The sequence below is a fragment of the Musca autumnalis genome, unplaced genomic scaffold (assembly GCF_047663935.1).
Source record: "Musca autumnalis isolate F117 unplaced genomic scaffold, ASM4766393v1 scaffold_5, whole genome shotgun sequence".
In the NCBI taxonomy this organism is placed as follows: Eukaryota; Metazoa; Arthropoda; class Insecta; order Diptera; family Muscidae; genus Musca; species Musca autumnalis.
The window spans coordinates 26,709,907-26,733,600 of record NW_027412088.1 but is presented as its reverse complement, the minus strand read 5'-3'; the positions used below and the strand labels follow the sequence as shown (position 1 = coordinate 26,733,600).

Below are 23,694 nucleotides of genomic sequence, written 5' to 3'. Positions count from 1 at the left end.
GTGCCTGGATTAATCCATTAGGTAGGTATAATAAGTTTGTTGTTTTTCTTCTTGAGGGCTACAAGGTCTGCGTTTCACTACGATGGAGATGTTTGTGGATGACCATATCATGGGCCTGATTATTTGCGTTTCCTCTTGTGTGTCGCATGGGTTATTAACCTCGTGGTAATCTTCTTTGATATCCTCATCCTCAACGATTCCTGAAATATATGGCATTGGATACCTTATACACCTTGGCTTGTCAAAGAAGAGTCCCACAACAAGGAGGGTATAACCGTTCTTCTCCATCTCATCAGGTCAATGCTCTAATTTGGGTTTCCAAAGACTTCGAGCATTTAGCCCGTCTCTAGTTTACTGTCATATTCTTTGATGTACACCGCCGCTTTGGTCCGCGCCTGACCATCTCATCTTTCCTCACCTGCTTTATGTCTTGCCGAGATCGATAATTAGCAACGTCCTTGTTAAATATTTTTTCTTTTCTCAAAAACTAATCACGTCAAATAACAAAGGATGTTTTACAGCTTGTTGTTTCTCCGTAAATTAGAACAATAAGTTGTCAAACTCTTTTTTGTTGTTGTTGTATCATTAGTGCCGTTGATATTATCCAACAGCTATCAAACGAAATTAAATATTAAATATCTAAATTTATATTTTGGGAATTCCCTGCAACAACAATTCCAAGCGTTTGTTTTTCTATTTTGTCCAGATGTCTTAAAGAATTTCAACCCACTCCGCCGCATATTTTTAAGCAGATCAAAAGAATTTGCAAAATCGTTTTTTTTTTTTTGTTTTTAATGTGAAAGGCGGCAGGTGCTGCTGACAACGGCGGGGATTAAAGTAGCCATCATCAAAGCGCTAATCAATAATCAACATTTGTTGATGGCAACTTGTTTGCCAAGTTCTCTCAACTATTTGCTATAAAAGTCAAAGAAAGTTGATAGCCGAGCATTATTCGCTTCGACAACTTTCATTGGCAAACAGCCTTTATCGTTTAGACAAAACAAAACAAAAACCAATTCAAACAAAATGAAATTCGTACTTTTTGCCTCCTTGTTCTTGGTCATTCTTGCTACCGTCTTTGGCACTTCCCCACCACAACCCGATAATGCCCATGGCATTATTCAAAGATTAATTGGTAAGTTCAAGACAAATGAAGAAGAAACAGAAAAACTTAGTAAGGAAGAAGGATTATAATTTGTTTATCTCTGCAATTTATTTTCTAGGTCAATATGAAGCCAGATTCCATGGACCCTCCATTGTTCATCCTGAAGAACGTGCCGATGTTATTGACTCCTACAATTTACACATTTAAATCTCTTCTACATCATTAGCCGCCCAATGTTGTTGTGATGATGGATTTGTTAAAATGGAAAGAACGAAAAAACAAAATGAAATTGAAAATAAAAATGTGACTAAAAGTTAAACCCAAATCAAGGTGACAAAAACTTTATTGCTTTTTAACCATGGTAGAGTGACCGACATCTTAATTTAAATTCAATTACTTCTTTAATTGCTGCAATTATTCAATGTAGAAGAAATTGATTTGCAGATAGATTGGGTAGAGCTGGAGCCTGCAAAGGCCATAAATTTTTTTTAAGAGATTTGTTTGTTTTTTTGCAAGCAGTTCTTTTAAATGACATTCAATTAGTCAGCACCTGTTGAAATGATTTGTAGATTTTTTTCCTACCAAATTTACCGCTTAATTAGCTTCAATTCAGTGGTTGGATGGGTTCTGTGATTGCGGGCATTTGAATTTATAATATGTATGTTTTAATTAAAAATGTCTTTTGACTACAAAAATATTCGTGCGTATAAAATTAATGTCAGACAGATAAAACCTAAAAATCACAAACTTTTCGCTAGACAATTCGTAATTAGAATTGAATTCTTATTGTTATTTTACGGGGATAAAAGATACCTAGCATCGACCCTGACCGAAATTAACATGACAAAGCCCAGTACTTATCTTGGTCCCTCTTTCATCTTAAGTGAACACTGACCTTCTTATGGTGTCAACTGGGCAGCTGCCTATAACACCCATTAAAGGTTGTGAACTAACATGTACCGTGCATTCAACCATTAGAACGTTAAAAACTAAGGTTTTGCGTTGGACTAGTAATCGATATCTCCAAAAAGCAACATTATTGTTCCGCAAACATCCCAGAAGGGACAAGGGAGACTTCTCTCATATTAATGAGTGTACCCCGATTTATATTAAGTTCAATGATATGGGATCTACAGTTTATCGGCGAGTCCGAACGGCGTGTCCTAATTCTAAAACCGCGGTATTCTAAAGTGGAGAAATAAAGCAATAAATAGAGAGGAATGGAAATATTTTCTCAGGCTATAGGATAAATGTTCTGTAAAAGGCCAACTATGTAAGTAATAAAGGTGATAATTATTGGACTATAATTTTTTATGCACATTTGTGAATAATTTTGGTCATTAAATAACCAATGTGGCTGAATAATTTTTCAACATTAGTTGATAATTATTGACATTGATGAATAATTTATCCACTTTGGTCGGTCATAATCCACATTGGTGAATAATTTATCCACTTCGGCGAAAACTAATGGGGTTTATTAGTGAAAAATATACCTACATTGGTGGAAAATCTATTCACTATGGTTGATAATTATCCCCATTGGGTAATAATTTATCCAGATTGGTGAAAAATTTATCCACTTGGGTCTTTAAGTAGCGACGTTGATGAATAATTGATCTACATTAGTGGATAATTATTGGCATTGATGAATAATTTATCCACTTTGGTCGGTCATAATCCTCATTGGTGAATAACTTATCCACTTTGGTGGATAATTTATGAACTTTGAGTGATAATTATCCCTGCTGGGCAATAATTTATCCAGGTTGGTGCCACATTGTTGAATAATTTATCTTTATTGGTGAATAATTTATCCACCTTGGTGAAGAATTTATCCTCGTTGGAGAAAAATGTATCCACATTGGTAATTAGCTAACCACATTGGTGAATAATGTATCTACATTAGTAAATTATTATCGACATTGGTGAATAATTTATCCACATTGGTGTATAATTTATCCACATTAGCGAATAATTTATCCACATTGGTGGAAAATTTATCCACTTGGGTCATTAAGTAGCGACGTTGGTGAATAACTTATCTTCATTAGTGGATAATTATTGGCATTGATGAATATGTTATCCACTTTGGACGGTCATAATCCTCATTGGTGAATAACTTATCCACTTTGGTGGATAATTTATGAACTTTGAGTGATAATTATCCCTGCTGGGCAATAATTTATCCAGGTTGGTGGGAAATAATCCACATTGTTGAATAATTTATCTTTATTGGTGAATAATTTATCCACCTTGGTGAAGAATTTATTCTCGTTGGTGAAAAATGTATCCACATTGGTAATTAGCTAACCACATTGGTGAATAATGTATCTACATTAGTGGATTATTATGACATTGGTGAATAATTGATCCACATTGGTGGATAATTTATCAACATTGGTGATAATTTATCCACATTAGTGAATAATTTATCCACATTGGTGGATAATTTATCCACATTGTTGGATAATTGATCCACGTTGGTGAAGAATTTATCCTCGAAGGTGAAAAATTTATCCACATTGGTCATTAGCTAACCACATTGGTGAATAATGTATCTACATTAGTAAATTATTATCGACATTGGTAAATAATTTATCCACATTGGTGTATAATTTATCCACATTAGCGAATAATTTATCCACATTGGTGGAAAATTTATCCACATTAGTGAATAATTTATCCACATTGATGGATAATTTATCTAGATTGGTGAATAATTTATCCACGTTGGTGAAGAATTTATGCACATTGGTCATAAGCTAACCACATTGGTGAATAATTTATCTACATTAGTGGATTCATCCACGTTGGTGAAGAATTTATCCTCGTTGGTAAAAAATTTATCCACATTGGTCATTAGCTAACCACTTTGGTAAAAAATGTATCTACATTAGTGGATTATTATCGACATTGGTGAATAAATTATCCACATTGCTGTATAATTCATCCACATTGGTGGATAATTCATCCACATTAGTGAATAATTTATCCACATTGGTGGATAATTTATCCACATTAGTGAATAATTTATCCACATTGGTGGATAATTTATCCACATTGGTGAATAATGTATCCACGTTGGTCATTAAGTAGCGACGTTGGTGAATAATTTATCTACATTAGTGGATAATTATTGGCATTGGTGAATAATTTATCCACATTAGTGAATAATTTATCCACATTGGTGAATAATTTATCCACATTAGTGAATAATTTATCTACATTGGTGGATAATTTATCCACATTAGTGAATTATTTATCCACATTGGTGTATAATTTATCCACATTGGTGGATAATTTATCCACATTAGTGAATAATTTATCCAGATTGGTGAATAATATATCCACGTTGGTAAAGAATTTATCCTCGTTGGTGAAAAGTTTATCCACCTTGGTCATAAGCTAACCAGATTGGTGAATAATTTATCTACATTAGTGGATTTATCCACGTTGGTGAATAATTTATCCTCGTTGGTGAAAAATGTATCCACATTGGTCATTAGCTAACCACATTGGTGAATAATTTATCTACATTAGTGGATTATTATCGACATTGGTGAATAATTTAGACACATTGGTGTATAATTTATCCACATTAGTGAATAATTTATCCACATTGGTGGATAATTCATCCACATTATGGAATAGTTTATCCACATTGGAGGATAATTCATCCACATTAGTGAATAATTTATCCACATTGGTGGATAATTTATCCACATTAGTGAATAATTTATCCACATTAGTGAATAATTTATCCACATTAGTGAATAATTTATCCACATTGGTGTATAACTTATCCATATTGGTGAATAATGTGTCCACGTTGGTCATTAAGTAGCGACGTTGGTGAATAATTTATCTACATTAGTGGATAATTATTGGCATTGGTGAATAATTTATCCACATTAGTAAATAATTTATCCACATTTGTGGATAATTTATCCAAATTAGTGAATAATTTATCCACATTGGTGGATAATTTATCCACATTAGTGAATAATTTATCCACATTGGTGGATAATTCATCCAGATTGGTGAATACTTTATCCACGTTGGTGAAGAATTTTTCATCGTTGGTGAAAAAATTATCCACATTGGTCATTAGCTAACAACATTGGTGAATAATTTATCTACATTAGTGGATTATTATCGACATTGGTGAATAATTTATCCACATTGGTGGATAATTCATCCACATTAGTGAATAATTTATCCAAATTGGTGGATAATTTATCCAGATTGGTGAATACTTTATCCACGTTGGTGAAGAATTTATCTTCGTTGGTGAAAAATTTATCCTCGTTGGTGCAAAATGTATCCACATTGGTAAATAATTTATCTACATTAATGTGGATTATTATCCACATTAGTGAATAATTTATCCACATTGGTGGATAATTTATCCACATTGGTGGATAATTTATCCAGATTGGTGAATAATTTATCCTCGTTCGTACGTTCGTGAAGAATTTATCCTCATTGGTGAAAAATATATCCACATTGGTGAATAATTTATCTACATTAGTGGATTATTATCGACATTGGTGAATAATTTATCCACATTGGTGTATAATTTATCCACATTGGTGGATAATTTATCCAGATTGGTGAATAATTTATCCACATTGGTGTATCCACATTGGTGAATAATTTATCCACGTTGGTGAAGTATTTATCCTCGTTGGTGAAAATTTATCCACATTGGTCATTAGCTAACCACATTGGTGAATAATGTATCTACATTAGTGGATTATTATCGACATTGGTGAGTAATTTATCCACATTGGTGGATAATTTATCCACATTGGTGGATAATTTATCCACATTGGTCATTAGCTTACCACATTGGTGAATAATTTATCTACATTAGTGGATTATTATCGACATTGGTGAATAATTTATCCACATTGGTGTATAATTTATCCACATTGTTGAATAATTTATCCACGTTGGTGAAGAATTTGTCCTCGTTGGTGAAAATTTATCCACATTGGTGCATAATTTGTCCACATTAGTGAATAATTTATCCACATTGGTGAATAATTTATCCACGTTGGTGAAGAATGTACGCTCTTTGGTGAAAAATTTATCCACATTGGTCATTAGCTAACCACATTGGTGAATAATTTATCTACATTAGTGGATTATTATCGACATTGGTGAATAATTTATCCACATTGGTGTATAATTTATCCACATTAGTGAATAATTTATCCACATTGGTGGATAGTTCATCCACATTAGTGAATAATTTATCCACATTGGTGGATAATTTATCCACATTAGTGAATAATTTATCCACATTGGTGGATAATTTATCCACATTGGTGAATAATGTATCCACGTTGGTCATTAAGGAGCGACGTTGGTGAATAATTTATCTACATTAGTGGATAATTATTGGCATTGGTGAATAATTTATCCACATTAGTGAATAATTTATCCACATTGGTGAATAATTTATCCATATTAGTGAATATTTTATCTACATTGGTGGATAATTTATCCACATTGGTGGATAATTTATCCAGATTGGTGAATAATGTGTCCACGTTGGTCATTAAATAGCGACGTTGGTGAATAATTTATCTACATTAGTGGATAATTATTGGCATTGGTGAATAATTTATCCACATTAGTAAATAATTTATCCACATTTGTGGATAATTTATCCAAATTAGTGAATAATTTATCCACATTGGTGGATAATTTATCCACATTAGTGAATAATTTATCCACATTGGTGGATAATTCATCCAGATTGGTGAATACTTTATCCACGTTGGTGAAGAATTTTTCATCGTTGGTGAAAAAATTATCCACATTGGTCATTAGCTAACAACATTGGTGAATAATGTATCTACATTAGTGGATTATTATCGACATTGGTGAATAATTTATCCACATTGGTGGATAATTTATCCACATTAGTGAATAATTTATCCACATTGGTGGATAATTCATCCACATTAGTGAATAATTTATCCAAATTGGTGGATAATTTATCCAGATTGGTGAATACTTTATCCACGTTGGTGAAGAATTTATCTTCGTTGGTGAAAAATTTATCCTCGTTGGTGAAAAATGTATCCACATTGGTAAATAATTTATCTACATTAATGTGGATTATTATCCACATTAGTGAATAATTTATCCACATTGGTGGATAATTTATCCACATTGGTGGATAATTTATCCACATTGGTGGATAATTTATCCAGATTGGTGAATAATTTATCCACGTTCGTGCGTTCGTGAAGAATTTATCCTCATTGGTGAAAAATATATCCACATTGGTGAATAATTTATCTACATTAGTGGATTACACTGTGCAACATTTTTGAGGTGATCTTGTGCAAACAATTCGAACTGTCGATTTTTTGAAAGTACAGACCCAAACGACAAGACACCCTATTTGGGTTTTGTTGTGTCAGATCCAGCTCGAATTTTATGGCCCTATCTAAATATGGTTAAATATTAAGTTTTTAAAGAAATTCGGGGCTATATCTCTGAAACCAATGCGAATCTTCTTCTGACCTCTGAAGCAAATTTGTAGATAAGGACAAGAATAAAATATTTGGAGAATTAATGAACTCAAAAAACTACATTTATTGCCTCAAATTTCAAAATATATGCAAAAATTCCACAATTTTTATACATTTCGCACCGTATTTCCAAAACCGTTAATTTTTTCTGAATATTTTCTTTTGGAAAAATATTCCCTGGAATGTAACACACAACTCTTCAGAACATGTCATTGTTCTAAAATGCCTCTATCCCGTTGTTTTCAGTATATTTTTCAACGACGATTTAATAAAAATGTCAATAATGTAGTGAAATCCGAAATGCGAGAATAAACTGTTGGTGTAAACGGTGTTTGAAATACGTGTTGTAAAAGATATGATGCAAAATACCGCTGAAACAACATGAAGTAAGCAGTTTAGAGTTTCAGAATGTTCTAAAGAATTGTTGAGAACTTTATTTGGAAGATTTTTGCAAACGGTTATTTGGTTCAACTCCCAATAGTTTAGCCGATACTGACCAGAATTTCAGCAATTATGTAAAATATTCTATATTTTATAGATTTTGATGCCCCAGATGGAGTTTTTCTTATGTGGTTTGTTCAAAAGATAAATTCTACTGGTTTAGGGCTACAATATTGCTAAAGACAGCAAGGCGAAATTCCTTTTCGTTCCTGAGATAAAGGCCTGATAAATGCAAAAAAGTGTAGATTTAGCCCGGTTTAGATGAGGCCATAAAATCCGAACTGGATCTGACAGGACAAAACCCAAGTAGGGTTTTTGTAGTCTAAATATGTACTTTCAAAAAATCCATACTAGAAGTTGTTTGCATTTGCATTTGTCGATAGTGTTATTATCGACATTGGTGAATAATTTATCCACATTGGTGTATAATTTATCCACATTGGTGGATAATTTATCCAGATTGGTGAATAATTTATCCACATTGGTGGATAATTTATCCACATTGGTGAATAATTTATCCACGTTGGTGAAGTATTTATCCTCGTTGGTGAAAATTTATCCACATTGGTCATTAGCTAACCACATTGGTGAATAATGTATCTACATTAGTGGATTATTATCGACATTGGTGAATAATTTATCCACATTGGTGCATAATTTATCCACGTTAGTGAATAATTTATCCACATTGGTGGACAATTTATCCACATTGGTGGATAATTTATCCACATTGGTCATTAGCTAACCACATTGGTGAATAATTTATCTACATTAGTGGATTATTATCGACATTGGTGAATAATTTGTCCACATTGGTGTATAATTTATCCACATTGGTGAATAATTTATCCACGTTGGTGAAGAATTTGTCCTCGTTGGTGAAAATTTATCCACATTGGTGCATAATTTATCCACATTAGTGAATAATTTATCCACATTGGTGAATAATTTATCCACGTTGGTGAAGAATGTATGCTCTTTGGTGAAAAATTTATCCACATTGGTCATTAGCTAACCACATTGATGAATAATTTATCTACATTAGTGGATTATTATCGACATTGGTGAATAATTTATCCACATTGGTGTATAATTTATCCACATTAGTGAATAATTTATCCACATTGGTGGATAGTTCCTCCACATTAGTGAATAATTTACCCACATTGGTAGATAACTTATCCACATTAGTGAATAATTTATCCACATTGGTGGATAATTTATCCACATTGGTGAATAATGTATCCACGTTGGTCATTAAGTAGCGACGTTGGTGAATAATTTATCTACATTAGTGTTTAAAATAGAGAATAATTTATCCATACCAACGGGTTGTGTCTATGGAAGACATGTGGACGTCCTTATGTCTGTTGTTGTTGTAGCAGCACAAAAACCTACGAAGAAGCATAGGTTTGATGCTAGGTTGTCAGCCGCTGGCAGGAACACTATGGTTTCGGATATAGCCAGTACAGCCAAAGAACCCGCTGCCATGAGATCCATGTGTCTGTGCAAGACCTTTTCGAAGGTCTTCTGTCATTAAAATACCATTTTTATACCCTCCACCATAGGATGGGGGGTATATTAAGTTTGTCATTCCGTTTGTAACTGCTCGAAATAATCATTGTAGACCTCACATACTATGTATATTCTTGATCAGCGTGCAATTCTACATCGATATAGCCATGTCCGTCCGTCTGTCCGTCTGTGGAAATCACTCTAGCTTCCGAACGGATTGAAGTAGGTGGATGAAATTTTGACAAAATCGATTATATGTATGTAGGACTTTGGTATTGAAAGCAGGCTATATAGGTCCACATTTTCGTATAGCCCCCATACAAAGTGACGCGTCGTCGTTTTAAGGAAATTTTAGGATATTTGTCCCATTTGACCACCGAATTTGTTGTAATTTAGTATTTTGTGTCTCTAGAGGCTAAAAAACATTTCTATCAAAGTTTGTTTATATAGGTCCACGTTTTGGTAGAGGCCCCATATAAGGTCCCATATATAGTACGCGCCACTTCAAGATATTTTGAATGTATTAGTCCCATTTGACCACAGAATCGGTTGTAAGTTTGTATTTTGTGTTTCCACAGGCTAAGAAATATTTCTACCATAAAATGTTTATATAGGTCCAGGTTTTGGTATAGCCCCGATAGGACGACATCTCCCGATTTTCGGTATTTTGAAGGTTTTAGCCTCATTATCGCAGCGAAGTGGCTGAAATTTGGTATTTAGTCTTCGTTGGGTGTATAAAACTTTCCCCCGGAAATTTGTCGGTATTGGTCTACGCCTTCATATAGTCCCCATAGGACGATATATCCCAATTTTCGGTATTTTTGAAGGTTTTAGCTATACCTATGCCTGAAATTTGATATTTCGTCCTCTCTTGGGATGCAAAACTATCTCCCAAAAAATTATCTGTATCGGTCCATGCTTTAATGTACACCCCATGGAACGGTACATCCCAATTTTCGGCGATTTGAACCGTTTAGCATCATTATAACACCGAAATGGCTAAAATTTGGCACATAGTCTTCAATGTGGGTATAAAGCATTCCACCAGAAATTAGTCGGTATAGGTTAACGTCTTCATATAGCTCCCATAGAACGGCACCGCCCGATTTTCGGTATTTTGAAGGTTTTAGCCTCATTATTCCGAAGTGGCTGAAATTTGGTATTTAGTCTTTTTCCTTCAGAAATTTGTCGGTATATAACACGGAAATGGCTGCAAGATGGTACTTCGGTGTTGTTCGATGTTTTTATATACCCCCCATAGAAAGATCCCTCTCAATTTTCGGTATTTTAAAAGTTTTAGCCACAATATTCAATGGGAATAAGTGAAATTTGGTATTTAGTCTTCGCTAGAGTTACGAAAATTTCCTCCAGGTTAACGTTTTATACAGCCTCCATAGAACGGCGCTCCCGATGTTGTTAACTATCCAAATCCAGAATAGCCAGGTTTAGGTCTAGTCGGTTTTGTCCAATTTTTTGTATTTCGCTCAATTCGAAAAGTTGTAAATATTGGTCCATGTTTTGGAGAGAACAAAAATGTCACCCCATATTAACTGTTTTGAAGGGAGTATTATCAGTTGAGATATATGTTCTACTCCTGCAATAAAAGGAAGATTTTAGTACTTTCATAAACGAATTAAAACTAATTGTTCCTATTCACTTCAATACAGTTCGTGGTGGAGGGTATAAAAAGTTCGGCCCGGCCGAACTTAACGCTTTTCTTACTTGTTCGTCTATAGAATAGCTTTTGAAGGGTCATTTATCTAGAAGATCTGTTTGAAAGGTCTTCTGTCTGTTGAAGATGAAATATAAAGTTATTATCTTCATAGAAGAACTCTCTTCTATTAATATAAGACCCTTTTAATGATAGTCAGTCCTGCTTATATAAAACAACCTCTAAAAGGTTTAACGTGTGTTTTAAAATGTTTTATATCCATAATCTTCTGTCTAGAGAAGACCAAAGCAAGTCTTTTGAAAGGTCTTCTGCATGTGTAAGACCCTTTTGAAAACTTTTCTGTTTTTAGAAGACCAGGTTTCAGATTGGGTTAATCTATTTTATGAGTATTTATTTGACTTATACACTATGGAATTAATATTTAAAACCCAATGGAGTGATTAAATCCGGTTATGTGCAAACGCAGTATAAAAGTGCTTTTGAAAGGACATTCCCCATCAATGGAAGTCTTTCTGTATGTCAATGGAAGACATTTTCAACCGTTTACGCTCTTTTACCTTTTACCTCCTGCATTGTTTTATTTTTTATAGAAGAACTTCAAAATTGTGTGCCCAAGAGATAACAATTTAAACATTATTTCTGGTTATATCTATAATCAGACATACTGACAATTGTCCAAATGGAAAAAACTTAATTTGCTTATTTTCTTTGATTCCCCTGTTTTTTCCTTACATTCCAAATGTTATTGTCTCTCTGATAAAGTTTTGCTTCAAAATTTATTTAAATTGATGCAATTACTTGTTGTTTTTGCTACATTTTCTTACAATTCAATTCTCTAAGTCATACGAAGGAGATAAAAATCAGAACAGCAATTGTCGATGGTACTCCGTAGCTTGCTTGCATGCATAGTAAATGATAGTCGGTTGATATGTGCAATCTGCACGTATCGAACCATATGACAATGTGTCATTTATTTTAATTTATGTAATCGTTTTTTTCTTCTTCTTTTTCTTTTCATTGAAGGAAAGTATCAACATAAACGTGACTTTGCATAATCCGTAGCGGACGGAAGAAAGGTAAGTTCATTTTGATTTCTTGTAGCGTTTGTAAAAAAAAAAACAAACAAACAGAAACAAATTGCAAGGATGTCACATTACCATGAAAATTTGGTATTTCAATTTGTTGTATTTGTATTTGTTGTTTTGAAAAATCTTTAGATCAAATTAAGTTGTTGTTATTTGTTTTTGTTATCATTTTTCAACCTGTACCAATAACGAATGTCCAAACACCGGACCATTTAATTAAACGTTAAGATAACATTAAAACCCCAAATAATATTTACACAGCTCCCTCAGTATTTTAAACACAAATATGTAAATCTCTTGAAATCTTTCCACATGAACGGTAAAATATCATATGTAAACAAATGTGATTAATTTACATAATTAAAATTAACGCGGATTCTATGTTATTAGTTTAGCTTCTTGTTTATTCTAATTCTGGCCATTAATGTTGGTTAACTGTTAAGGCCACAAAGCGGTATTTTGTTTGTTCAAGGAAATAAATTAAATACCTGCGAATTTCTTAATTAGTTTACACTGTTTAGTAGAGTGTAAATTTCAAAGATTTGTACAGTTTGTCAAAGAATAGTTTATCCCAGCAAAATTTGAAGGAAGGTGTTCCATGCGATGACGTGATTTCATTGCATCTTTTGCATTGGTTCAAACGAAGTCGTGAAAAATCCGATCTTATCATTAGCATTTGACCCAATGCAAAGGAAGCCATGAAAGATCCGATCTTTTATCAACATTTGAACCCATTCCATCGATCCAATAAAGATGAAATTTGTGTTCTTATTTATACACATTTTTCTAAATCTATAAGATTAATTATTTACAATAGGCTTGATGTTGTCGGAGACTCGAAATCACAACCAACGTTGTTAAAGGGTTGGTGAAAAGGGTTGGTGAAAATGACATGCCAAAGCATAGGTAAAAATGACATGCCAAAGCATTGGTGTAAATGAGAAACATGCAGGCCATTGGGTCAGAAATCCATTTTCCTGGCCACAACCCCAATTTTTCGTTGTCACCGACTACTAGCTACTACTCACTTACTTAGTTGGCCCTCTACTGAACATTTGTCCCACAAGCCGAACTAAGAAAAGATTTCCATTCCTTTCTATTTGTTGCTTTATTTCTCCAATTTGGAATATCGCGGTTTTCGATCTTGTCTTCCACTTGTGTACTCCGTCGAAGCCTTGGTCGTCCAGTTCTGTGGGTACCGGAATGCGGCCTTTCTAGCGGGTTCAACATTGCTCATTCTTATGATATGGCCTAGCCAATACGATACGATATACGAGGGCGGCACAATAAATATCTGGCGTGTTGCCAGGCGCCATTTGATTTTTTTGGAAAGTTTGACAATTTTTAGCCTAAACGTATTCAGGACAGTTTGACGTACGACCATGTTTTTTGTTGATTACAGTGACATAAAAAATCACTCAACAAGTAAAAAAGTATCAGTCGGCTATGCCGACAGAGATATACCCTCCGCCTTTATGAATTAAAACCTTTATCAACGGACAGATTGAACGTATTTAGGGTATTTTCAGAAAATGTGGATTATGATTAAAGGTAAAAGTGTTGCAGGGGAGGTACTTAAAGAATGGACCGACCGAAGTTGGGACAAAATATGATGAAGGCCAAATTTTGGACCAAATCGGTTGATCAGTGTGGAGTTATCGTGCTCTCCAGCCACTACACATGGTGCCATAGTGGTTTTTTACAATTTTCAGCCTGTTTTCTCAAGAAGTGTGGACTTTCCCCTGAAAAAAAAAACATTTACCGTCGTGATTGAAGCAGCAAATGCAAGATGCTTTAACAAAAATCAAAGTGATTCGAGAGCAGATCTTAAAGTGAATTTATCCGAAATTTTATGTGGGAGATACCCGAAGGAGTGGACAAATATAGTCCATATTCGAACCTGATATATATATGGTAGATATATTAGGATGTGTGAAGTGTGCCAAATTTATGACCGAATTGGTTCATCCGTTCGAAAGTTATCGTGCGCTTCAGCCAGCCAAACAGACGCACGGACATGACTAAGTCAACTCCAAATTGTCTGAAACGTATTTCGTCCAAACGTACTTGGAGTCTAAAACTATTATTTCGATGAGGCACATTTTGCCCGTATGAAAGTGTATATACCCTCGTTATCATAAATGCTGAGGGTATAACAAAAAAAGGAATTTTCTTGTGAAGATTTTCGTCCGATACTTTTCAACAACTTTCGACCTGGATAATCACGGCAAGAGTGCATCGATTAAATTAAATCTTTTTATGTCGATAAAGGACCATCGTATAACACTATGAAAAACTGGTTAATGAATTCAATCGACGACACTCGCCAAAAAACGAAGGTCGTGAGGGTCGTACGAAAACGGACGTTGTGCTAGAAAAAAATAAGCATTCCGTGAAGGAATAATGGAAGATCGCTATATTATATGTATATCGCGAGATAGAGGCATACTTGGGTATTTCCTCCACCAATGGCATGAACACCTGGCCGCAAAAATGGGAGGTAGATGCATACTTGGGTATTTCCTCCACCAATGACATGAACACCTGGCCGCAAAAATGGGAGTTTCTCATAAGATCCAGCACAATTCGACAATAGCTCAAAAAAGGCTCTTGTCGATTGTTGCAAAAAATTGTTAATAAATGCGATTGCGATCAAATTACGTTTATAAGATCGCCACAGATGACAGTCGTCGACCGTGTGGGTCTTCGAAGACGAGCCACGAAAATTGCTTTCGGAAGAAGCACTTCGAAGCAAATGGTCGCCTGTTTCTTCGGCAAAACTGACCATGTGTCGACTATAGAGCTTGAGCCCTATAGGACGACTATAGTGCTTGAGCAACGTAGGTTAATTCTGAATGGTACACAAAAATTTGTTTGCCTGAAGTCTCCGGAGAAATTCGAAAAAACGAACAAGAGAAGACGAATCATTGTGCACCATGACAATGTGAGCTCCCACACACCGATTCAAACCAGTGCCTTTTTGACCCGAAAAAAAAAACGTGGAATTGATGGGTCATCCGTCGTACAGCCATGACTTGGCAACAATGAATTCATTTGAATCCCGCACATTAAGAAAAAAGGTGTGTTCAACGAGTTTCTAAAGATGCTGTAAAAGCGTTCGAAAACCCATATTTTAACGTGTCTCAATCGCAATGGAAAAAGTGCTTCAACAATAGGTATGAGCCCATGCAAAAGTGTTTTTAATCATGCTGGAGACTACTTAAGAAAACAATAAAACTATTTTTGATGGTAAATATTCGCGTCTTCATTGTTTGGCCAGAAAGTTATCGGGCAGCCCTCGTATCACAATACGTGTCGTGGTATAGCAGATACAGCTCGTAGTTCATACTAAGTCGATATTTCTTGCAACGCATATTGGTCCGTGGATCCGCCTTTCCTGTTTGCGCCAGTACCCAGGACTCGGAACGATGCATTAGCAAAGGCAGATGCCTGTTGTGTCTTTGTTTTTAAACTGCTTACCTAAGCCATAGTACGTACCATCTGTTGTCCAAAACTATTCTTCTTCTTATTTCACAACTGATGTTGTTGGCGGTTGCGCGTAAAACGAAGTCTTTAACTACCTCACAATTATATGAACCAACTTCTACAGTCAGAGTTCTATGGCCGCATTTCGCGTCGATGCCATCAGCTTGGTCTTGTCGCCGTTTACAGCCAAACCCACTGTAGCAGATTCTCCTTCGACCTTTTTAAAGGTATCAGTTACTTCCTCCACTGAACAAACCATGATGTCATTATCGTCAGCATAATCATGTAACATGTGGTTGTTGGTGCAAATTGTGCCATTTATTTTGACGTTTGCATTGTGTATAACCTTTCGCAGCAGGTTATTGAAGAGATCACACGAAAGGCTGTCTCCTTATCTGAAACCTCTTTTGGTACTGCACTGTTCGGAGAGGTTATTTCCTATTTTAACTGAAGATCTTGTGTCAGTTAGAGTCATTTTACAAAGCCGAATGAGCGGGGACACCAAATTCAGACATGGGTCGGAATACCTTTGAACGTAGCGGGCTGTCGAAGGCTGCTTTATAATCGACAAAAAGGTGGTAGGTGTCGATCTGCATCTCTTGGGTCTTCTACAGGATTTTCCGCAGGGTAAATATCTGGTCAATGGTGGACTTGCTAGGTCTAAAGCCGCATTGGTATGGTCCAATTATCTCGTTGACCATAGGCTTTAGTCGTTCGCACAATATCCCTGACACTACTATGCCCCTATAGTTGGAGCATAAAGTCTTATCTCCTTTCTTATGGACGGGACACAGGATGCTCAGGTTCCAATCGTCGGGTACGCGTTCTTCCTGACAGATGGAGCTAACTAGCTGATGCATACACCTTATCAGCGTGTCGCCTCCGGTTTTAAACAGCTCGGCTGGTAAGCCATCGGCCCCTGCTGCCTTATTATTCTTCAGCCGGTTTATTGCTGTCTTTACCTAATCTTGACCGGGTGGTATACATTCAATACCATCTTCTGGGATTGGATCTGTAGTATCTTCGTCGACTTCGCTATTGGATACCAACAGTTTGGAAAAATGCTCTTTCCATATCCTTAGCACACTATCTGTATCAGTTACCAGATTACCTTGCTGGTCTCTACAGGAGGATGAGCCAGTTACAAAGCCATCTGTTTGATGTTTCACTCTTTGGTAGAATTTTTGGACTTCATTCTGGCTCCTGTACATCTCGATTTTTTCACACTCCCGCTTTTCCATTTCTCTCTTTTTCTTACGGAAAAGACGTTTCTCTTCTCTCCTTTTCTCCCGATATCTCTCTCGTGCGCTACACGTTGCAACTGATTGTAGAGTAGCTCTATATGCCGCATTTTTCTCTTCGGTAGCAGCACGACACTCCTGGTCATACCATGAATTCCTTTGTGGAGGTCTCTGGAATCCAAGTATGGATTTTGCGGCTGTTTGCATGGAGTGGGCAATATTTTGCCATTGTGTTGTTATGTTATCGGGAGAAGGAGTGCTCTCATTAAGCAATTGGGCTAGTTGAGTGGAATATGCTGTGGCTATTTGTTGTGTTTGCAGCCTATCGATGTCCAACTTCCGCGTTGTGTCTGTTCGTGCTTTATTTGCAACGTTTAGACGGGCACGAACCTTTGCTGCAACAAGGTAGTGGTCCGAATCTATGTTTGCTCAGCGGAACGATCGTACATCCAACACGCTCAATAAATGTCTTCCATCTATCACAACATGATCAATTTGATTACTTGTTCTTCGATCTGGAGACAGGCAGGTGCCCTTATGAATATCGAGATGCTTAAATCTGGTACTGCTAACTACCATGTTTTTTTGCAGCTGCAAAGTCTATCAGCCTCATACCATTGTCAGATGTTTCACAGTGGAGACTGAATTTCCCGACTGTTGGGTCAAAGATATTCTCCTTTCCAATTTTTTCATTAAAATCGCCTAGAATAATTTTAATGTAATGGGCAGGGCAACGGTCCTAAGTTTCTTCTAAGCGCTCGTAAAATACGTCTTTGGTCTGTTCGTCCTTGTCTTCAGTGGGAGCTGATGTTGAAGAACTTTGCTGTTAATCGAATTGCAGCAAGTCTTTCATTCACTGGGGTGAAGCTGGAGACCAGATGTTTTAACCTCCGACCAACTACAAATCCGCAACCAAACTCATGCTTTGTGTCATGGCAGCTATAATACAGTGCGTCACCTTTAGGTGTTGTTGTGACGCCTTTCCCGTTCCATCGTATTTCCGTATGGCAGTAATGTCGGCCTTGTACTTTTCAAGTACATCTGCCAATGCGTAAACTGCATCTTCCCTATAAAGAACGCGAACATTCCAGGTGCAGATTCGCAGATCATGGTCCTTAAAACGTTTGCGGGGTTCGTCAACTTTAGAGGGGGTTGTTTTTGTTTTCTTTCGTTTTTTCATAGTAGGCTGCTATTTTCTAGCACAAACCCAGGTTTTAACGTTCTTATGGGTGAACGCGCGGGTGTTAAACGCAGCTCCCCTGGGGACACCACGGGGAGGTCTGTGTCCACTTGAGATGAAAGAGGACCAAGATAAATTCTGGGCTTTGTCATGTTAAAGGCGGTCAGGACCGTTCCTTGGTATCACCCATTTCAAAACGTCACAGTTGCATATTTTTGACGCCTTAAAAAAGCACACATTTATGGTTTTTATTTCTGATGCACTCGCAGTTGAATTTTCGGGGAACAATTTTTTCCTCCTTCACCTCCAAATATGCCTACAACTTGCTCCAGGGTTGTAGTGCAGAGTATCATTTTAACCTTCGTCGCTTCTTCTCACACTGACTGACTAATAGAACACATATACATATGTATGTATGTTCTTCGAGCAATGCATTTAAGCATTTAACCAAATTTCAAGGATACGCCGCCATTCATGCTCCCACGTATCTATGTTTTTTTGTTTTCTCTTGAGGCAATTTTCAAGCATCCACTCGACACACATCGACATCTTGTTGGCACAACACTTGACAGTTTGCCATTACATACAAAGTGAATGCTGGATGATTGGCTGATTGAAAGGATTAAAATTGGTTTGTGTTTCGCTACTTGAAGATGTCAATATGTGGTTGTTAACAGCACTGGAGATGCATAGATCACATTTATTGTCATCCGTGTCATTTATCTTGTGTGTTATCGTCCCGTGCACACACAATTAGAAGTATATACAGTGAGAAGGCAATAACTCGTAAACCATGGACAAGAAAAGAATTATCCGAAATGTAAGTGACAATGTGAAACGTTTTGTACTGCTGGACTGTACCCAAGCTCTGTCGGCCAGGGACTTGACCTTATTCCTACATCTCAGCTTGTCGCAAATAGCGCATTATAGCTGAAAATTATAAGTTTTATGTAAATATTTTAAACACCTTCCTTAATGACAAAACGCATGATGAACCAAATGTGGTCTTTGATTATACCAAAAAGCCTAAAATTATGCTTTGAGTTATTACTACGTATCACTAATGTATTGTTTCCTGTCCACTAAAAACTAGTTTTAGTAAAACATGAATAGGGTTTGTACTTAAGTGTACACGTACTTTAAGCAAAAAAACTGGAAATACATAACGCTCCTTCACTCACACACAGTCACATCTCAAAAAAATACAGTTAGTTTCGAGAATAGCTCGTTTTAAATTGGCGATTGAAATTTAACTTCTTAACTTTAAAAGATTATTACACAAGAACATAAAATAACTACGTGGACCATAATTTGCAAACAGCTAGCCAGATATCAGTGCTAAATTTCAGTGCAAGATCAAGCATGATCTGAAGTGTTTTAGTGTTTCATAAACTCAAAAAACGTTTGTGTTCAATTCATGGTAGAACAAATAAAGGGTGTTTTTTAAGCCCGATATAACTTGAAATTGTAAAAAATAACACAAAAAAATAAATTGTAATCAAAATTTTTTTTATTCGAAAGATCAATACGTGACATTAACATTTGAAAATGATTTCGGGCATATGGGCACCGCGGCTGTTCTTGACGAAGTGCATTCTGGACGTCCAATTTTTGGCCACTTTTTCGAGCACTGCTGGTCGTATGTCACGAATAACACGAACAATGCTGGCCTCCAAGGCATCAATTGTTGCTGGTTTATCAGCATAAACCAGTGACTTCACGTAGCCCCACAGGAAATAATCGAGAGGTGTCAAATCGCACGACCTTGGAGGCCAATTGACAGGTCCACTTCTCGAAATCAACTTATCGCCAAATTTTGATTTCAATAAGTCGATGGTTGCGTTCGCCGTATGGCACGTAACGCCATCCTGTTGAAACCACATCTCCTCCGGATGAATGTCATCCATATTTTCAAACAAAAAATCATTGATCATGGTGCGGTAACGATCTCCATTGACCGTAACGCGAGCTCCGGCCTCATTTTTGAAGAAATAAGGTCCGATGATGCCACCAGCGTGAAAACCGCACCATACGGTGCATTTTTCTGGATGTAATGGAGTCTGTAGGGTCTCTTGTGGATTGGTCTCACTCCATATGCGGCAATTTTGCTTATTAACGAACACAATTTTGCGATAAAACAACGGGTCATTTGCCAACTGCGTTGCGCGAATCGACGACTGATTTTCAAAGTAAATTTGGATAATTTCGTAGCGTTGTTCAAGCGTGAGTCTATTCATGATGATTTGTCAGAGTATACTGAAACAAATAAAAAAAAAGTTTCATCAAAATTTAATTTTTTGTCTTACTTTTTACAATTTAAAGTTCTATCTAGCTTAAAAAACACCCTTTATAAGGTAAATTAAATACTACAACAAATACAACTCAACAACAATCACATAGATACAGTATAGTCTCGATAATCCGGACGGATTATCGAATTGTCCGGATTACCGAGTAGTTACGAAAAACACATATTTTTGTATTTAAATTATAAACTTATAAATTAAGTTAAAATTTATTCAATAAAAAAATTACTTAACATAACAAATTCATACTTAAATTAAATGCATACATTTTTCAAAAATTAGAATTTGAAAAAATATACCTTGTTCAGATCTCGACTATTTTAAGTCTGAGAAAAAATTTAACACCGTGATTCCAACCGTTGCTAAAGTACCTGACTAATTCAACAACTTAAGTACAAGTGGTGTCGTAAAACTCCTTGTTCGGACACTTCTATAAAAAGTAGGTCCTGCGTCATTGAGCTAATATGAATCGGGGTTTGATATAAGAGAAGTACCCCTTATCCCTTCCGAGATACCTAATTTTTGAATGATTTTAAATGACAAGATTTGTTACCAAGAAATAAAATAGGATTACTGGAAAATTTTCTTATTTTCTAGAATTAGTTTAGAATAATAATTTACCAAATAAAATTTAAGCTTGAGTCAACCATTTCCTTGTTAGAATAGTAAATTCGTATTTTTAAACGTTTTTTGACCTTTTGCTTTTCTCCTTTTGCAGAGTTGTATGTTTAGGGAGTAACTTGTCCCTTACCAAACTTATGAACTGATGGCGTTCTTTCCAAGTGTGGAAGATTGGTCTGCAACATAAACATGAGAATATATTATTCTCCTCTGTCGCATTTTCATGCAATTTTAGGATAAATGGTTGAGCAGAAGAATTCTTCGGTTGCTTTTCTTCACAAACTAAATCAACATATCGCTAATTAGAACCCTAAAACTCTGTACAAAGTTATTGTGTCTTGTATTTTTAAGCAAATTGCAAACAAATTTAATTCAGCACTTTGCATTATTTTACGTATGTCAAAACCATCTTCGAGCGCAGCTTAATAAATAGGAATCATCTGTGCTCATAACCAATTGTTTTGCATTGAATTTCTTTATTATCAATATAGAAACCAAATTATCACTGCAAACAATAACACTGTGTGTCATTTTTTGAGTCATGGTTTATTAACCATATTCTGACACCGCAGCGACAAAAAATACATATGCCTAATGTACATCGAAATAGAAATAAATATATAAAATGTCGTATGGAATTTGACACTAGCGTCACAACCGACTTCAGTCAGCTGTGTATTGCTATTACCTTTCATTGTTCTACCATGTGTTCAATTATGCGAAACTCGTAGAAAATGAACTGTAACTCGTTGCGTTTTAGAGATATCAGCATGCAAATTTGACACAAGATAAAGTAGAAGTCGTAGAAAAAATAGAAACTGCTAACTCAGAAAACACTTTTCTTGTGTTATGCCACTCTTTGAGTTAACAACAACAATTAGCGGTGACTTGCATGTTTACATTTTAAATTAGATTTTTCATTTTTTACGATAAATAATAACAAATAAAAAATAATTAAAAATGAAGTTAAGGCCGCTGCACATACGGCACGTTAAGCGTTGCGTTACAACAACCACATGAAAACTTCAAGACCAAACTTGGCATCACTTACACATTTTTCATGTGGTTGTTGTTTTCAACGCGCAACGCGTCGCACAACGGACCTTATGTATTTGAATATGAAATACAATTCACTGCAAAGGAAAATTATTTGTTTTACGAATGAAAACATTTAAGTAAGTTTCGGTCGCGAATTTTGTGTTTTAAATGTGATTTGGGACTCAACGTATTTGGGTAATACGGACGCTCAGAGAGCGTTGTTTTGGTAGGTTGGTGAAATATTTGTGTACGTCCCGTCGTTATTTAAGTTTATGTCCAATTTACATTAGCAACTTTTTCGTCATTTAGAGCTGTTTCGTCATTTATTTGCTAAAACAGGCAACATTTTGCGTCATTTACCATACACAAATAAATGACGATAGCTACGTCATTTATTCTAAACAACGCACGAAAACACCATACTATTATAAGCAATCCTGCTTTTTTGTCATATACTACCGAAAAATGCTACTGTTTTATGTTGTTGTTGTATGATTGAGAACAACAAAAATATTCAAACAATAACAAAAGTGAAAATAAATGTTTAAAAAACTTGCAAAAATTATGTTTTTTGTTTTTGAATTAAGTTAGTTGATAAACATTTGTGTTGTGAAATTCCTATTTTTTGTATGATTGTGTGTGTGAACAAATGACGCAAAAAGCAAATGTAAATAAACTTCATTTATTTCTACGATTTCGTAAAACGAAATCATATAAGGTGCTAATCTAAAAAGGCTTTAACTCGTCGAGTCTTAGAAAGTCCCAATTTACATTAGGCGAGTTTACTTGCGGCAATTGTCAGTTTGTAGGTGAGAGAGGGTGCTGAGGGGCAAAGGGTTACCATATGCCTCACCTCTCTCTCCTACAAACTGACAATTGCCGCAAGTAAACTCGCCTAATGTAAATTGGGACTAATATCAGCATGCAAACTTGACACAAGATAACAGGTCTGTACGATAACCCAAAAATTTTTACATATTCGTACAAATTTTACTGAATGCTGTTCGATAACAAAATTATCCAGCAAAAGAGAGCGAGTTGGGAGCGATTTTTGGAGAGTTCTGTGACTGAGAACTTGCAAATTTTTGCTGGGAAAATTTGTCCCGTAAAAATTTGTATGTTCGGCCAACTGACATTTAATCAGCTGTTCAATGTAAACAACTTGAAATGTTATAAAGCGTTGTGTTTAGGATTTTTGCTTAAAATAAGTCAAATGCAATTTTAAAAATAATGTTTTTGTTCCATTTGGTTAAAAATATCAAAAGAAACAAAAACAATTTTCATAATTTTTCGGAAACAGCTGACTTTATTGTAAGTTTTTGCAAAATGTTGGTCGATAACTACTTTCTGCATTTTTTCTTGCTTGAGAGAGTAAAACTCACTGAGAGAACTTGCTGAGTAATTATTGCTGGGAAAGTTATCGTACAGACCTAAAGCTGGGTACACATTG

General features: G+C 35.6%; 2 protein-coding genes across 9 annotated transcripts in view; both read left to right on the top strand.

Moving 5' to 3' along the window:
* LOC141405569 (G-protein coupled receptor dmsr-1) overlaps positions 1-23,694 on the top strand; it is a 344,854-nt gene that overhangs the window by 128,288 nt on the left and 192,872 nt on the right. For all 8 annotated transcript variants that reach the window (XM_073990079.1, XM_073990076.1, XM_073990078.1 and 5 more), the window contains one exon: positions 12,311-12,363. The gene's annotated coding sequence lies outside the window, so the exon portion shown is untranslated. The remainder of the gene's footprint in view (positions 1-12,310; positions 12,364-23,694) is intronic.
* Positions 937-1,435, top strand: LOC141405573 (uncharacterized). Its single transcript, XM_073990086.1, has 2 exons — positions 937-1,135; positions 1,224-1,435. Exons 1-2 carry the CDS (start codon positions 1,027-1,029, stop codon positions 1,310-1,312), a joined length of 198 nt encoding a protein of 65 aa, XP_073846187.1. The 5' UTR covers positions 937-1,026; the 3' UTR covers positions 1,313-1,435.

What these genes read in the sequence shown, in the direction of transcription:
- LOC141405573 (XM_073990086.1), top strand. Translation starts at nt 1,027, where the DNA reads ATGAAATTCGTACTTTTTGCCTCCTTGTTCTTGGTCATTCTTGCTACC. An exon ending in CATTATTCAAAGATTAATTG is followed by an intron (nt 1,136 to 1,223) that starts GTAAGTTCAAGA and finishes TTTATTTTCTAG; the next exon opens with GTCAATATGAAGCCAGATTC.